This window comes from Anolis sagrei, chromosome 2 (genome assembly GCF_037176765.1).
Source record: "Anolis sagrei isolate rAnoSag1 chromosome 2, rAnoSag1.mat, whole genome shotgun sequence".
Taxonomy (NCBI): Eukaryota; Metazoa; Chordata; class Lepidosauria; order Squamata; family Dactyloidae; genus Anolis; species Anolis sagrei.
The window spans coordinates 93667294-93685730 of record NC_090022.1 but is presented as its reverse complement, the minus strand read 5'-3'; the positions used below and the strand labels follow the sequence as shown (position 1 = coordinate 93685730).

Genomic DNA, 18437 nt, shown 5'->3' with positions numbered 1-18437 from the left:
AGACAATGTTGTGCATTTCAATTGTCTGTTAGCTAACTCTTTGAGTTCAGCTACAGCATTTTGAAAAAATGTTGGTACTTTTACAAATAAGTAAATGGATATTTGTACCACTCTGTCCAAAAGCATGGATGAACCCCACACTTCTAAACAGATTTATTTGGTAATTCTCGCAGCTTAGTTGAACTTACTTACACTTGGTAGAGGGAAAAGACACAATACACTGTCACCAAGCAGTACTAGGGTCATCTTTGCATACAAGGGTGTGTGTCTGTTGATGATCCTTTGGCAGAGGGCTTGGACTCAGCTGCTCAGGCAAGACTCATGGATGCCAAGATCACCTTGTGCTTGTTGTCACTAGAAACCTGAGTTCAAGTTTAGGTACGGCTGTTCTAGCCATTCTTCCCAAACCTTAAAGATCCTCTCCCTAAAACAAACTGAAAGGAGTTACGTGCATCCAAATCCCAATCTTGATAGATTTGTGTAGGAGTGATTTAACTGCCAAATCTTCAATCATCTTGGTTTGCATAGGAGGGATAAGTAAGTTTCTGTGGTTTTTAGATGGAGGGTCAATGTGTTCCTGCCTTTTCAATAGATAATACAGATTATATGATTTATCTAAAAATTTGTAAATATAAACAAAAATGCTCTGATCTTAAGTATAAAAGCTTTCTCTTTTATACTCTAGCCATTTTGATATCTTGACAAAATGGAGTCCTGTTAATGGGTGATTTCAGTTTAGGGATGAATGTGTAGATGAAAGGTTTGATGCGCAAGATCCATTTTCATTTTAATCATGGGAAAAAGCCAGTTCACAGAAAGCATTATTCACTGAATGGTTCCTTTAGGCTACATAATTAGGAAATTGTTCTAAGCCATTCCAGTAGTACACATTGATTGCTTAGATCATATTACTTGGAGCGCAATGGATTTCCATGTGCTGCTTAGCTTTTAGGTATTCATAATATATCAGTATTACTTAAAGAATATTATTCACTGTCATATAAAACACTGAACAAAGCAGTGACTCTTGTTAATAATGAATCTTGATCATATTACTGACACAACAAAACTGAAGAGAAGGAAGTTTTGATTCTCCTATAGGTAATACATTGAATCTCATCAGCCTTAGACACCTGGAGTTTTCAGAGTTATCTCTTATGTTTGATAGTAATCTAAAGAAATTGGTTCCGATTCCTAGAACAAACAATATTTGAATTTCCAGTGTTGTTAGGTTGATGAGCAATAAATAACATTTAGTTTAGATTAAGAAGGGTAGTCTTCTCACAACAAAAGAGAAAATCCTATTTGAACACTTGCTTCAGGAAGTCGAAAAATGTGTGATAATAGTATGCTTATTTTAATAAAAGCACGCCTATACAGTTTATATTGGAAAAGTGTTACAATAATCAAAGTATATCTCATACAAAAGCTGCCAAAAGCTTTAATATCTTGAATGCTATCAGTTACATAACTTCTCTGCCCATCTCATATTTTGCAAATGTTACAGAACTTTTTTCTATTCAATCTGTGCAATATTTGAACCTATTGTTCCAATATCAAGAAATTGGTGATATAGGTATAATTTTGTGAATTATTCCTCTATGTGTACTAATTTGAACCACTGTGTGCCTTCTTTCAAGACCTCATTTTCCTTAAGACCACAAGTTGTTATGTGCTATGGATAACATGCTATACCTAAAGTGAAGCATAGGTATTTCTCAGCATATAGCAAGTGTCTAAGTAGTATTGTATAACAGGATAAAATTGTGTCACAAATACAACAAAATTGGTTTCTTTTTTTAAAGGTTATGCTGTGCCTAGTGCATTTGTAATATGTTTTTCTGTTCCTAATGTCTCTTTTAGGGGGATGGTGTGTTGTGTGAGCATGTCAGAATTAAGATATACTTTCTGAAGAGATGCAAAGTACAGCTTACTAGGCTTGTGCATGGATTTGATTTGGACATTTGCCTTCGGCTTGTCTGGAAGCCCATAATGGCATGGGCTTCGCAGCCAATTTTTTACCGGCTGCAGCAGAACAGTGGCTGTCGAAAACTGGCTGCTTTCAGTTTCTTTCAGTTACGCTCGTGGAGTGCGGGGAAAGAGGCAGCGCTAGAAGGAAAAGGATCCCAGGAAGCAAGGTTTCTTATGCCCTCCCCTCTCTCTTGATTTGTAAGCAGAAAAAGAGATTCAAGCACAAGGGAGTAAGGTGCCAGTTCTCCTTTCATGGCCTCCAAATCAAGAGAGAAGAGAGGGCTTTTTAAAGGGAGCCCAGGGTAGGATACCTCCAGGTCGATCCCTCTTCCTTCCCTGGAAAATGGGAAGCGCCTTTAAAATGCCTTGAAAAACTGCCTCCTGCAGGGAGAGAGCTGCACGCAACTGCAGATCCTGTCTCCTCTAGAGTAGAAACAGCTATAACAAAGCATTAAATCCAGATTCTCTCTAAGTCAGAAGAAAAAGGCAGCAGGGTTTCTTAAGCTCTCCCTTGTCTCTTCATTTGGAAGCAGAAAGGAGATTGAAGCGCCAAAGGGGGAAAAGGCATCCTAAGGTTTCCCTTCCCTGGGAAATAGGAAGGCCCCTTAAAATAGGAAGCCCCCTTAAAAGGCCTTGGAAAACTGCTTTCTCTAGGGAAAGAGCTGTGTGATGTGTGCATCTGCAGCTCCTTTTTCTTGTAGAGTAAAAACAGCTTTAACAAAGCATTAAACCCAGGTCTCCTTTACAGACAGAAGGGAAAGAATCCCAGAAAGAGTTGTAACTTATCTCTCATGCTTTTAATTCAGGTCTTAATGAAGGTTATAAGGACAAACAATGCCTAAAATGACAGGAAGAGGAGCCTGGAAGCACCCCCCCCCCCCAATAATGGCCCAGATGGAAAACACTCTTTTGGCTCCCTAGATTGTAAAAAAGATTTCTGTCCTCCCAAGTTTGGGAGGCTTCCTATAAATGGTTTGGGGCACCCACCAAAACCCCGGACCTGAAACAGATAGCGGACTACTGCAACGCTCTCTACGTGGGGCTGCCCTTAAAGACGGCCCGGAAGCTTCAGCTAGTCCAGCGCGCGGCAGCCATGTTGTTAACAGGAGCAGGACGCAGGGAGCATACAACGCCCTTGTTGTTCCAGCTCCACTGGCTGCCGATTTGCTACCGGGCCCAATTTAAGGTGCTGGTGTTATCCTACAAAGCCCTAAACGGTTCCGGCCCAAAATACCTTGCGGACTGCATCTCGGCCTACGAGCCCACGAGGACCTTGAGATCATCTGGGGAGGCCCTTCTCTCGATCCTGCCTGCCTCACAGGCACGTCTGGCGGGGACGAGAGAGAGGGCCTTCTCGGTGGTGGCCCCCCGGCTGTGGAACTCCCTCCCTGCTGACGTCAGACAGGCCCCCTCCCTCATGGCCTTTCGTAAGGGCCTGAAGACTTGGCTTTTCGAGCAGGCTTTCAACTAAGTGCTATGTTACTGGCAATGACAACCGGAATGAATTATGACTACGAGATTGACTATGATTCCATAATATGACGGAGCGGATTTTTAGTGTAATTTAGATGTTATGTATTAGTGATGTTAATTGTTGTCTGATTCCTTTGTAAAATGTCTTTTTTGTACTGTACACCGCCGCGAGTCGCCCTAGGGCTGAGAGCGGCGGTTAATAAATGCAAGAAATAAATAAATAAATAAATTTACCTGGATTGCACAAGCCTACAGCTTAAGGAACATTGTTGGGTTTATGAGCTCAGTGCTTTGAAACAGCAGTAGTTATTAAAACTGGATTTTGTTTTCAAAACTGGAGTACATTCAAATATATTAAAACAGAATTAAGCATGAAGTCTGATAATACACAGAATTTTAGCAATTTTGATGAAATATACAACAGATTTATCAGGCTTTCAAGACCTATATACTATCTAGTCAGAAATGTTCACAGGTTTTACCTACATCCTAAAATTTACTTTTTCTCCATTTCTTCAGCCTACCCTGATTTGTATAATAAAAATATATTATCATTTTCTTTCCTGTCCCCTATGTGCCTCCGTTGCATCTTTATCCTTTTCTGTTTTTCTTTGTAGGGATCTCAGGAGACTTGCCTGATCATTCAATTTAGTCAAACTATTTCCTCTTGCTATCATCCTTGTCTTTTTCTTTCCTTTTAAAAATCTTTTAAGGTGATGTTAAAGCCATAGATCCTCAAATTCATGATCCTGTATAAGCCAGCTTGGAAATGTACTCCTTCTAAACGTCTCTTATTTTTGTATCCTCCCTGTCATGGAAATTGTGGCTTTTATTAAATGTTTAATACTTTTCTCAAATTCAAATTTTCACAGGAAAAACCTATCTATCACACAAGTGTAACCGAGAATCTCTTTGAGGTCTCACTTACCCCTTCTTTAGCCACTGTTGATCTTTTGCTAGACTAGAGGATTTTTTTCCAGATGTCCGGAGTTTAGTAAATGTTTTTTAGAAATGTCAATAAAGAATCAAAATCCTCACTGTTCATGTCAAATACAACACATCGTGCTTAGAAACAGGTCCATTTTTAAAAAGTTGACCAAGATGTATTCCCTGCTCTTCCTCACAGTAGAGAGGAAATTGAGACTATTCAAAGTACATGCTTTTAAAGATAATTGAGATTTCCATCCACTTAAATATTAATCCACATGGCAAGTGAAAGCAACACTTTGTCCAAGGGTGGCAATTACAGTTATGAGGAGAGAGGAAATTTGTAGATGTTACTAAAGACAAAATGCCTCCTTAGGAGATCCTAATTCCATTGCTGTTTTCAAAACACAGGTTCTAGTTCTATAAGCTCTGATCACAGTCCTCATTCATGCAGCTGGTTTACTTTGTTTTCACTTTCTCTCTAGCAGTTCCCCTTACTGAACTACCTGTGCTTTCAAATGCAGCTTGTGATTCAAAGAAGGGACTCAAAGAATAAAACCATAGAACAAAAACACCCACCAGTGTGCATGACTTTTTTACACACAGATTTCTTGATCACAGTTAGGATGTATGTTCTCCTTCAGAAGTAGAATAGTAAATTATGGCAGCTCCCAGGAAGGTGTTAGATTAATCTCCCTTGGCAGACTTTGTTTCCTTAAAGAACGCATTGTAGTCTTCTAATGAAAGGGGTGAGGGGAAAATAGTTTCTAGTGAAACCATCTCAGTTGGTTCAGGAGTACGTTAAAACGATAAAGCTCAGATATTCTTACACAGATAATGTTACCAGATGAGAATAGTCATACAGTACAATCCTCCTTGCATGTGAAGACCTGAATATTGCTTTATTGCACCTTCTCTTCTTCAGTACTTGAAGCTCTTGAAAAGCTCAGAGGAAGAGAAGGATAAATGGGCAATCATTTTGCACATACTGTGATCTGTTAAAACCAAATTACTTTAACAACACTGAATTCAGAAGGGAGAGAAAAATTCCAATAGACTTTTCAGTGAAAGTCTGAATGGCCTTAGTTACATCAGTTAAGGTGAAGCTGTGTACCATTTGTTTGGCTCTAGATCGCTTTGCAGTTTTGTTGCTTAATAATACTTTTCTAGATATATTAACTCTGTTACCAGTTTTGCAACTTGCTTTAAAACAAATGTTGTGTTAACACTGTTCATCTCTTTTTAACTTGACATCAGCATGCGCTTTCAGTGGAAGAGTATTTGTGCTTCAGTGTTTGCTGCTTGGATTCTTCTCAACCTAAAGTGATGCTGAACTGAACTGCCTGGATGATGTTTTGTTTTGCAGGTCCCTGAGCCAAGGCAGCACGAACTCAAACATGTTGGATGTTCAAGGAGGTGCTCATAAGAAACGGGCCCGGCGCAGCTCCTTGCTAAATGCAAAAAAGTTGTATGAAGATGCTCAAATGGCCAGGAAAGTCAAACAGTACCTGTCCAATCTGAATGTGGAAACAGATGAAGAAAAGTTCCAGATAATGTCACTTCAGTGTGAACCTGCATATAGTACTTGTAAGTTAAACAGACAATGAAGTTAGTGATAGAAAAGGCTTGAATAGCTTTAGCTTTTGGTGAAATGGATTTAGCACAGAATTCATAAATATATACAGGCAGATGCTGCTAGATACAAAGATGCACATGTAGCATCCTGTCATTTGCATTTGGCTGAGTTTGCACATGTTTGGCCTTTGGTTTTTAATTCCTGTAGCATCCTGACACTCCCCTGGCCCAAGTCAATAGTTAATGAAAAATAAAGGTAATATAGTGCAAATAGCGGTAAAAAGAAAGCATATTAGCACTACAGGCCTGTCAGCCATGGAAACCCATATAGGATATAGGCAAGTTAATTGTTCTCTATAAAAAGATTAAAAAAAAAAAACAGCAAGAGAGAGTGAGGCATGTTATGCCATCCAATGCATATTTGAATTCAGTATAAGCATTAGATAGCAACTCTGAAAACCAGGGTTTGAATCTCAACAAGACACTAAACAAGACACTAATCTTCATGAGAAGAGGAAGTCCAATAAAAAATAAACTTGTTCGTTTCTTAGCTTGTCAGTGAACTCACTTATACAAGAAGAATGCTGTTGGACAATTACTAGACTCTATCCTGTATCTCTCTGCTGTCATGCAGATGGCTCTGGGCAACCCACAAAAGACACAATGGCTATAATTCTCTTATGTTCTTGTTTTCAAACACCTGATATTTAGCTGTGTTATGTGCTTGATCCTGAAGGTAGCATATAGCCAATTAATGCCTTTCAAACATCTCTTCCATTATTTATTTAATCTTTTTCTTTATTTAATTTATATCCTGTTTTCTCCCTTTAAGGGCCCAGTATATTTACCAAATAAGGAAGCTGAGACCTGCATTTCTCTGAATAATGCATTTGTAGTGGTACAAGTACTTGGAGTAGGTCTAACAGCTCTTTGCTAGAGGACAGAATGCCTCATCTTGACTGGGAAGTGACTTTAGAACCCATTTATTAATGCAGACAGCAGTTTGCTATCCCTCTAGGGATAACAGAAATTTATCTGGAATGACAAATTTGTCGATTGGTGTTCTATATTCTAGATGAAGAAGTTATTCTAACTTCATCTTCTAATATTTCCTTTCTACCTCTATGTTTTTGCATGAAGTAAAACTATTAAAATCTATGATCCCTGCCATTTTGATTTGAAAGACTGTGTGCCTTCAGTATGTTTTCAACTCACAGTCATGCAACTTATCACAGGGTTTTCTTGGCAAGATTTGTTTTAGATGGTGTTTGGCTCTGCCGTCTTCTGAGGCTTAGAGAGGGACTTGCCCAAGGTGACCCAATGGGTTTCCATGGCTAGGTGGCAATTCAAACCCTGGTTTTCAGAGTTGTTTCTAATGCTTAATCACTACACCACACTGACAAGTAAAGCCACATACATGGTTATATTTCCCTTTTAACTTTATAACTGGATCAAGCATAGGATATACAAAATACAGCCAGATATAAAAAGTAAGCATAAATATGGGCCTTTCTATTTCTTATTTCAAAGTGTAGTAAGCAAGAGCTGAGAATCAGAGGTCATTTGTTCTGAAATGTAGCAGTGACTTAATTATGCACAGATGGTGGAAGGGTGAGCATTATGAATCTTGCTTTGTTTTTCTTAATTTTGTTGCAGGGGAATATCCTGTCACATGATGTAAAATCAACCTATTTATTTGAACATAAAAAGGTTGCTTGCTATACTGCATCAGAAAATTTACAGGGTTCCATATATAAGCAATCCATTAAGTTCTTTTGAAAAACTGTTTTCTAGCTGATTGGCTGATGAAAAATATATAGTGCTGATTCATAGAGTAGATCATTTATTGATTCTGTATGAATGTGGCAAGCACAAATTCACAAATATATCTCATACATCTTTCTTCTCATAAGCCAGTCAGAGATTCAACTTGTTGAAGAATAACTCATTCGAAAACTGCACTAGATTTAGGAATAGATTTACTATTGAACATAGTTCTGTAGCTTTATGATAATTAAAACTGAAGCTGTATATGTTATGCTATGAATTAAGTGTGCCACCTAGTGGAAAGTGAAAGGACAAATTTGAGGAATAGGCTATCTCAAGTATCAAGACCAATGGCAAGAATAGTAATGCCTAGAGCCAGGCTCTTATTTAACTTAGGTTGCATTCTGTCTCAGGCATTTCAAAGGATCTCTGTACTAAATATGATATACATCTGAATTGAACTCAGTTTTTACAGCATTTATTATTTCTAGAGTTACTCCTTTTCAGACATGATTGTTGAATTTATTAAAAGAATAAATTAGAATATAAAATAATTGAGTTCATTTTCTTCACTATATCAGTGACAAAGAATTTAAGTGAAAGACGAGGTGTAAAAGGTGCAGAAATGTCTCCAATGCCATTGAGGTCTGTTGGACAAACCACAAAAGCTCATTTACATCAACAGAACAGAATGAGTCAAGTCCTTCAAGTTCCAGCTGTTAATTTGTACCCCATAAGGAAAAAAGGACCAACAAAAGACCATGTCACATTCAGTGAGTATATCTTTACTTTTAAAATCAGCGTTCCACATAAAATTGGTAAATTTTCTTTATTACAAACAGTGACTTTAAGCTTATTTTATAAGACATTATATTTCCATTTTAATATAACTGTGTCAGCGCATAATGCCAAACGACACTATTTTAGCTTGACAACCTACTTTTAACTATTTGTATCTCATCTTTGTATGCAAATCCTCCCAAGGTAGCTTACAGACAAAATCAAAATAGAATAGGCATTCTATGCATAGAGATTGTAGGTTGGCTTAGCTCCTGTTCCTGTTTGCTTAATATGCTTGATGAACTTTTGATTATGCAAAAGGCTCTCTCCTTGGTCTAATTGCTTGATGCAAGAGAAGCCTTTTGTATCCATGGCCTTTTGGCAAGTGGGTTAGTTGAAGACTGCTTATAAGGTAGGGGGAAACTGGGCTCTTCTATATTCAAGGCAGGTAATTGTTGACAAGAAGATCATCCCCATGGAAGTAGCAGCTTGGGCCTGAGGCAAGACTTTAGTTTGAGGCGGGTGGAAGTAGGGTGTGGTAAGGACAAGGATGGAGAATTGATGAGAACACAAAATTACTATATTTATTTGTATAAATGTTTGAGAAGTCTTCACTTTTCACAGAGACATGTTAAACCAAAGCAAATGCATCCAAATTTCTTACGTATAATGAATATAGATATTGAGAATTAACAGTATAACCCCCCTCCCCCTTCCCCATCTAGTTGCAAGATCTCTAGGAAGCCTTTACTTCCATTTGCTGAGGGTGTATTTTAGTCTTCTCATTTTTTCAAATAGAGACACAAGATGTCAGGAGTTTGTTATAACGACAACATAACTTATGAGAATGCAGTGTTTGGTCATTAGTTCTGAAACATTCATTTCCTTCTGTCAAAAGGATATTTTGTTTACAGGGTAAACATTCTGAAAGAAACAGTAAGTTCTTATTGCACAACACAATGCATAACCCCTCAAAAGATAATAAGATTACTTTTTGTTTGTGTCTTGCAACTTTCGTGAAAGTATTTAAACAGAAGAAGGATTATTCCAGATTCGATTGGATTCTGTGTATATGTATAAGTTGGTGTGTGTTTCATAAACATTGTCACCTCTTTCTTTTTGCTCTATTTAAATGTTGCCATACTTCTGAATCAGTCTCATATTGCCCACAGAGTGAACTTTCAAGAAACAGCTGGGGTAACTTCAATCAATGTGGGCTTAGTTCAATTACCTTGGGGAAATAAAATATTCCTTTGTAGGGATTCTCCAGCCTGAATTATGGGAATTAGCATTTTTGTTCCATTACATTAACAGGTGCTGGATCTCCTCAGAAGTCAATGTCTGAAGAATCAAATAATAAAAAGCAGGCAGAGGATAACATATCTGTGGCATCTCTGCATTCCAGTCCTCCTGCTTCTCCTCAGGGCTCTCCACGTAAAGGTAGGGATGCCAACAAACCTTATAACAGCTTTACTATCAAGGTATCTCTTTTCTATTTTTTATAAGTTTATGGAATTAATTTTCACATAAGTATACTGATTGGAGAAAATAAAGTGAACTGATGGATTATTTTTGTCTATGGTTTAGAAATTTGCTTAGTCTTACTTCACAATATTTACCTTTTTATCTTAGCGTATACTCTGAACACCTGCAGTAATTCATAATTGCTGTTCCAGTCTGACTTATATAAGAAATTATCTGAATATTTCTTATTGGGATAATAAAATCTGTTGTAATGATTGGCCGTGTATTTAATATATGGGATATGTCCATTTGCTTTCCATATTTTGTTTCAACGAAAAAGCCATTAGTATACAGTATATACTCGAGTATAAGCTGACCTGAATATAAGACGGGGCACCTAATTTTACCACAAAAAACTGGGAAAACTTATTGACTTGAGTATAAGCCGTGGGTGGGAAATGCAGCAGCTACTGGTAAATTTCAAAAATAGAAATAGATACCAATACAATTACAGTAATTGAGGCATCCGTAGGTTCATTGTTTTTGAATATATACCATATTTCAAAGTAAAAGAGTAAACTAGCTCTGTAAGTGGAAAAAGAGTTTCAATAAAAACAATGTTATCAACAACAATAACAATAGAGTTGGAAGAGACTGCATGTGCCATCTAGTCTAACCCCCTTTTGCCTTCATGCAGCAAAAGTACATTCAGAGCACCACTTACAGATGGCCATCCAGTCATAACAACAACAATAGAGTTGGAAGAGACTCCTTGGGCCATCTAGTCTAACCCCCTTCTGCCTTCATGCAGTAAAAGCGCAATCAGAGCACCCCTAACAGATGGCCACAACAACAATAATAGAGTCCAACCCCCTTCCGCCTTCCCCTTCTGGCAACAGGAGAGAGGGAGGCGTGCAAAGGGCAAGAAGAGCAGGGAGGGAGGCACGCGTCTCTGTCTTTCCTTTGACTGCACACAGCAACAAAAGGATAAACAGAGGCCCATGTGTCGCAAGAGAAGCATGTGGCGAGTGGAGGAGAAACGGGGTGCGCGCGTCCTTCCATGCTTATCTTTGCACTCCTGCACATCACTGTTTTTCCTTCTGTCGCTGCGCACACAACCTTTCTGCTTTAGTACAGCAACCCAGTTGGGTTGCTGTGCTGAGAGTAGAGGGCACATGCGCGGCAACAGAAGAAGAAATGGAGATGTGCACCTCCCTCCCTGCTTGTCTTGCCACGCGTGGGCCTCCATTTCTCCTTTTTCCAGCAGACATGGAGGCAAAGACAAGGCCGGGCGGCAGAAGACTGGGTGACAGCGGCAGCAGTAGAGCCTGCCGCCGCTTCACTTGAATATAAGACAAGGGGGGCTTTTTCAGTCCCCCAAAAGCGCTGAAAAACTCGGTCTATATTCGAGTATATATGGTACTTTCTTTTGGGAAGTATTTGAGAATGCTTCCTGAAAATTACTTTATTAAAGCTGTCCCATGTTTTCATGTGAAATCTTGAGGATTGTGCTGTATATTTTAAGGTTGATTTCATGTCTTCGAAATTGTTCAGCCCCCCCCCCCTCCCTTTTGAAGCATAGTCTTGTTTGGATAAAGTAGCACATGTCTTGTTTTGTATAACTAGTAACATCTCATTATGGAGCTAAATTTGGTCTATCCTTTCTCTAAGTAATTAAACATCCTTGTCTTTGTCATTGTTTACTTAACTGCAAGTTGCACTCCCTTTTGTACTATATCCAAATCTAACATTACATGGATTAAAAAAACAAAAAGGCATTCATTTTACTGTCAGTATGTTGCTTACTTTGTGTGTTCCTTCTTTGTAGTTGGCAACCCCCAGAGATCTGATAACTGCAGCCAGATAAACCTCTCTGGATCATCCTCATCTCTTGCAAGTGAAACAAGCAACAAGAACAGTGGTCAACGCAACTATGGAATAGGTGGGGCTTATTTGCAAAAGAAAATTCAGCAGATGACTAGCAAGACAGCAGAAAAACTAGCCAGTACTGGAAACAGACAGAGTGAGGATGCTAGAGAGAAGACAGAGCCTTTATACAAGCCCAGGAAAAGGATGGCATCCCCCTTTGGAAGATTCAGGGAAAGGAGTACCTCCAGGGAAAGACCAGCATTCACCCATAATATGAAAGAAGTGTGCATGCAAGAGAAAGCTAGAAAAGAGGAACTAAAGGACATAGACAGTAATGTGTTGCATACAACCAGTAGCCATGGAAACAGTAGTTCTCTCATATGGCTGTGCCCACAACTGAGGCACAAAAGAAGGAAGACTATATAACATTCTGTTCCGCTCAAGTCAGGCTGTAAAATTGTATTTATGCTGTGTATATACATTCAGATATGTTACATATTTCTCTGTTTTATTATTTATAGCACCATTTTCATTCTCCCCCCAGACATGTGACTGATAATATAGTTAATTTCTCACACATAATTTACTTACTCGTTTTGAAACTCAAAGCTGGGAAGTTATTAACAAGAGTAGGAAACTTTACATCTCCTTAGATGGTCCTTATCCAACACATGTTGCTTTTTGAAGATTAAGTACTATTTGCTCCAGTTTTCTTTCAGCATCAGTCACAGCTTCACAGATTGTGAGTCTCTTCCCACAGCTATCTGTGTGCCTTATAGGCCCCAGAGAAATACATCATTTGTGCTGTTTATGCAGTACACAATAGGAAGCATATGATTTGCGTATTGGAACCAAATTGTAACTTGCTTGTATCAGTGTTTACTTGGAAAGTAGTCACAGTGGGTGTCCTGGACTTCTTACTTGCTAACTTCATAACTAACTACTGCACTTTTAGAGGCTTCGTTATAAATGTACAGTAGCATGAATCTGAATTGTGCTCCCTGGTTTTACTATTTTATGGGGACATAATTTTATTACCTGTAAGCCACAATCTATAATTGTGATGGCTGTAAAGTTAAGGGGTTATATATGGAAATGTCTTACTCTTTTGCTGACAGATTTCAGTCTTCTGAGACCGTTGCCCTTGGAATCTTCTCAAACAATTTAGGAGACCTTCAAACTAAATTTGAAGGGTGAATAGTGAACTACAGGAGGAAGGAGGGAAAATGCAAGAATGAAAGTTACTCATTTAATTTCATGTGTCAAGTAATATATAATATAATTATACATTACATATAAATTATATGTGATGCAACAAGTAATTTTAATAGATATGAGTTTTTAGGTTTTGAAAGTTGTAGAATAGTTTTACCTCTAGCTGGTGATACAGTCTGGACGTTTAATGTAATCTGAAATGATTCGGCTTCTCATCTTTAGATTTTAAGAAGCTTCTATATTTAATGCATAGATAAAGCTGTTTTCTCAGATACATATTAACCTATATATTAATGCTTCAAGAACATTCAGTTTAAAAACAACTGTTTGAAATGCATTTTCCTACCTTTAAGTTGTCAGTTTCTCCTGCTTGATAAAATAGCACAATTACACAAATGTTTTACATTTCCCAAAAGTGTAATTACTTTCAAAATTATGCACACTTCCAACTTAATGGGTTTTGATTTTGTTTCTTGAATGTTAGTTTACTTAGTTGCTGAGATTATAATTGAGTGCATTATGTACATTTGTAGATTATCCAAAATCAGAAGACAACATGGTTTTTTCACAGCAGATCAGATATTGTCTCGTTTCTATATAAATATTTTAATAAGCCATGACCATAAATCATACACACGCATACACGCAAAGTGTAGTCTGCATTGCGTATTCAAGGACTTATTGTTTGGAAGAATCTCTATTAGTGACCATATTCACTCAGCTTCTGAATTGCTTTTTGAATTCTCGCCTCCATTCTCCAGGTTGATGAGCATTTTGGGTGCTGGATACAAGAGCATAGAGTTTCCTGGGGCAGAAATGACATGCAGATGTTATAGAACATTTCCTTTCAAAGGTTAATTTTGAAAGATTTTTTAAAAGCTTGGGCACTCTGTGCAGGCAAGCTGCTAAAGAGATGGTATGCACATGTGTCCTTGGATTATAGCTATCTTTTAAAAAAATCTAAACAAGGAAGAGTTACTCCTAAAATGTAAACAATATTAAGGTGATGTGGGACTAATGCATCAACTCTGTCTTAGCCAATGAGAGCCTGAAGGGGAAAAATAATAAAACACCATTTAAAAATCCTGTTATGGGTAGAAAATGTGGAGACATGTATTGCCATCTATTTTCACTTTCTAAATAAATAGTGCAGACAGTGGAAAAATTCAGCTGGTATATGATACTATAGTTTAGCTGCCACTGGATGCTGATTTGTCTAGAGTAGCCACCCTCAAACTGTGGCTTTCCAGCTGTGTTGACCTCTAATTCCCAGAAGCCCTAGTCAGCTTTTTCAGTGATCAGGAGGAATTCTGGGAGTTGGAGGCCCAAACAGCAGGAGGGCCACAGTTTGAGGATGCCTGGTCTAGAGGGTTTATAGATCTCAATTCTGTTGGTTGGCCGCAACTAGAGTAGACCTGCTCAATGAATTATAATTGAATGATGCATAGCTTGTGTAAATCACAATGTTTCAGTGTGTCTAATTAAGATTAACAAATAGGATCGGGGCCATAATGTGTTCCTCAGTGGAAGAAAGTGGACAGATATGGACAGCAGGAATAAAGAGAATTCAGCAATATTCTATTTTTTATTTTATTTATTGACTTCACTTGTATGCCGCTTTTCTCACCTCAGCAGGGGACTCAAAGCGATTCCCAACACAATGAAGGCAAAATTATTTATTTATTTACTTATTTATTTATTTACTTACTTTACTTGTATACTGCTCTTCTCAGCCATCAGGCGACTCAAAGTAATGCCTCACATACAGAAACCTGACTTTAATAAAATGCAATTATCAATATTCTACCATTCCAAAATGTAGGTTACAATCCGAGTTTAAAATAAAATAGCATGGCAGTGAAACACAAAATTACATATCCTCTCTAGTTGACCATGAGATTTTACTACATTGTCTTAACCTTTGTGCTTTCTGTATCTGCTTTGGCAGTGGTTCTCAACCTGTGGGTCCCCAGATGTTTTGGCCTTCAACTCCCAAAAATCCTAACAGCTGGTAACTGGCTGGGATTTCTGGGAGTTGTAGGCCAAAGCACCTGGGGACCCTCATGTTGAGAACCATTGGCTTAGAGAAATCATGAGAGTTCAATTTGCATTTCCCTTTCACATACCCAAAACATCCTTCATTTCAAAGCTAGTATTCAAAGTGGCTTACAAATAAAAAGTTATACCACCAATCAAAACATTTATTTAATCACAAAGAATAAAAGTAGCACAGCTTACTGCAAAAATGCCCTTTTCTTATAAAACAATATGTACTCAAAACCTGCTGGAATTAAAAGGATGTTGACAAAAGGACAGCAAGAAGGAATTCAATCTAGCCTCCTTAAGAAAATTCTGGTGTCTGGGAGCATCAGCAGGGAAAGTCCTTCCTTGCTTCCTCAGTAAATGTTCCTTTCAGAGTGGCAGAATCAAGAGAAAAACATCAGTTGTAGATCTTAAAAGTATTCAGGCAGGCGCATAGGGGAAGGTAAGCTTTTTCAGAATGCCTTCCATAGGGGCTATATAGAACATTTTTGGTCATAGGTAGTACTTTGATTTGAACTTGGAAACAAAGTGAATGCCAATATTTATTTATTTATTTATTTATTTATTATGACATTTATATCCCGCCCTTCTCACCCCAAAGGGGACTCAGGCTCAGTGAAGGTCCTGTCACAAAAGAATAGTGTGCTCTGTGTGGAAGGAAAGATCCATCTGTAGCATATAATTGTAATGTAAAGAGGGCACACCTAAAGGCATATGTTACCATGGTCAAATCAGACTTCCGTAGGAATGCCAACTAATTGACATACTGGCTTCAAATGTGGAAATGTACTCCTGGCAGCTGATAAACCTGAGTGTCCAGGTTCAGACTGAATCTAGGAATACACACAAATATGAGGCTTATTTCCTTATTTTGGGAAATGAACCCAAACCAAAATATGCAGTTACTTCCAGATAAGGTAGGACTGAACAAAAAGAAAAGTTTCAATTTGAATGCTATTCAGTGCTGTGAACTAGCTGTGCAATCTCTGAATTAGCTATTGAGAACTAGCTGTGAACTAGCTACTTGACTCTTCCCACTAGTTTTATAATTTAAACAAATTTTAACTGTTTGTTTGTCATAAGAGAGGCAACTTTCCATTTTGTGATCATAATGAATAAAGCCCTGTATCATAAATACTGGGAGTGGGAGCAAAAGCATCATGACAGATGGATGATACTAGAAAGTATTTCTCCTATGTAATGTGGTAACATGTATTTCTTAATTAAAAAGCCATACGAATCCCTTTCCCCTTTAAATCCTTTTCTTCTCCTGTCATGTTGTAGGCTATGCCCTGATACCGTCTGCCAAATCTGAGAATTTCTCTGATTCCAGCCACAGTGAGATCTCTTCCCGGTCTAGCATCGTGAGCAACTGTTCTGCTGACTCTATGTCTGCAGCTCTTCAGGATGAGAGATGTCTGCCTCAGGCACTGGTGGTGATAGATTCAGTGGGAACAGCAGAAAGGAAAGACCACCTTCTGCCATCCTCAGAGTACAGCCAGACATGCCCTGGGTAAGAGTTGATTGACTGATCCATGACAAGAGAAGTGTGACGATTATATATTTAAATCATTAACAGTTGCTGGCATAACTATTATGCTTACAGGTATTATTAGCCTGCTGAAAAGCTTTTAGCACTTTAAAGGAGAATGCGACATGCTCCCTCCTCAGGGAATTTCAGGTTTCACATTTTAAGCAGGTGATGATTCTCCTTGTATTGGCAAGCCATAAATTGATATATTAATGCACATCGAAGAAAGTACATTACTGCTATGGGATTTAAATAAATTGCTTCTGGTGTAGCACAAGGTATTGACTGTTTGAAGATGTTATCATCATGAACCTAAAATGCCTTGCTGCTTAAAATGCATTCCCATTCAATGTACAGCATGACTGCAGTTGTTCGTGATAAGTATTTTAATAGTGGTGTTACACAAGTCTGAAATTTGCTTCCAGGCATAGGCCTAAGGCATGTTGTCAAAACTTGAGTTCCCTCTCTTCTGTGAGGGGTTAGCTGCTACCAGCAGAATGGATATGCCAGATCTCAGTGAAGCCTCTGGGGCATGGGATATTTTTTACCAACCTTAACTCCTTTTCAAATGGGTTTCCTAGCACATACAGTTAATGTGATGCTGAAGTTTGGAATGCAATAATGCTAAACATCTTTAAATTTTTTACACTGATGGACTTAATGATTGGACATGTCTGCATAGGATGTTGCCTAGCTGTCTAGAGAAAATGTTTTAATGTTTGCTTTTTATTATTTTTTTTTAAAAACTTGTCTACATAGTGTACAAAGAGGTACCTGGTGATCTGTGCAAGGTGCCATTGAATCATAGAATCAAAGAGTTGGAAGAGACCTCATGGGCCATCCAGTCCAACCCCCTGCCAAGAAGCAGGAATATTGCATTCAAATCACCCCTGACAGATGGCCATCCAGCCTCTGTTTAAAAGCTTCAAAAGCAGGAGCCTCCGCCACACTCCGAGGCAGAGAGTTCCACTGCTGAATGGCTCACAGTCAGGAAGTTCTTCCTCATGTTCAGATGGAATCTCCTCTCCCGTAGTTTGTTCCGCGTCCTAGTCTCCAAGGAAGCATAAAACAAGCTTGCTTCCTCCTCCCTGTGACTTCCTCTCACATATTTATACATGGCTATCATATCTCCTCTCATCCTTCTCTTCTTCAGGCAGACATGTAGCCGGGGGGGGGGGGGGGGCTTGAGGGGCTTCAGCCCCCCCCCCCCCCCCCGAAATTCTCATGGTGGTTCGCAAAAAGGCCTTACTGGTGCATTATTTAAACTGTTATGTTTATTCATATCATGATGTGATCACCATACTCAATATATCCCATATGCATGGGGGTATTGAGGTAATGATACAAAAGGTTTGCTAGGGTAAACCCTCTTTCACGCAGACTCAGCCCCCCCCCCCCCCCAAATGAAATCCTGGCTATGGGCCTGTCTTCAGGCTAAACATGCCCAGCTCCTTAAGTCGCTCCTCATAGGGCTTGTTCTCCAGACTCTTGATCATTTTAGTCACCCTCCTCTGGACACATTCCAGCTTGTCAATATCTCTCTTCAGTTGTGGTGCCCAGAATTGGACACAATATTCCAGGTGTGGTCTAACCAAAGCGGAATAGAGATATGTGCCTCATGCAATCCAATCAGTTCTGTCTGAACATAGTGATGTGCATTGAACTAACTGCTAAAATGCAGAAGAGCAAATTGTCCTGTTTATTTATGTGTTATGCAGTTTTGGTCCCATCTTCCTTCTATTGAACTCAAGCTAACAAAGATGAGGTTCTCAATCAGTAGACAGGGCTTACTTCATATTGCATTTATCCCTTTCAAGGCTGT

The 18437-nt window shown here is 38.7% G+C and overlaps 1 protein-coding gene across 5 annotated transcripts in view; it reads left to right on the top strand.

Moving 5' to 3' along the window:
• RAPGEF6 (Rap guanine nucleotide exchange factor 6) overlaps positions 1 to 18437 on the top strand; it is a 200153-nt gene that overhangs the window by 165734 nt on the left and 15982 nt on the right. For all 5 annotated transcript variants that reach the window (XM_067463697.1, XM_067463698.1, XM_067463696.1 and 2 more), the window contains 5 exons: positions 5738 to 5958; positions 8295 to 8486; positions 9808 to 9933; positions 11786 to 11899; positions 16369 to 16597. In XM_067463697.1, coding sequence (XP_067319798.1) covers positions 5738 to 5958; positions 8295 to 8486; positions 9808 to 9933; positions 11786 to 11899; positions 16369 to 16597 — 882 coding nt within the window. The remainder of the gene's footprint in view (positions 1 to 5737; positions 5959 to 8294; positions 8487 to 9807; positions 9934 to 11785; positions 11900 to 16368; positions 16598 to 18437) is intronic.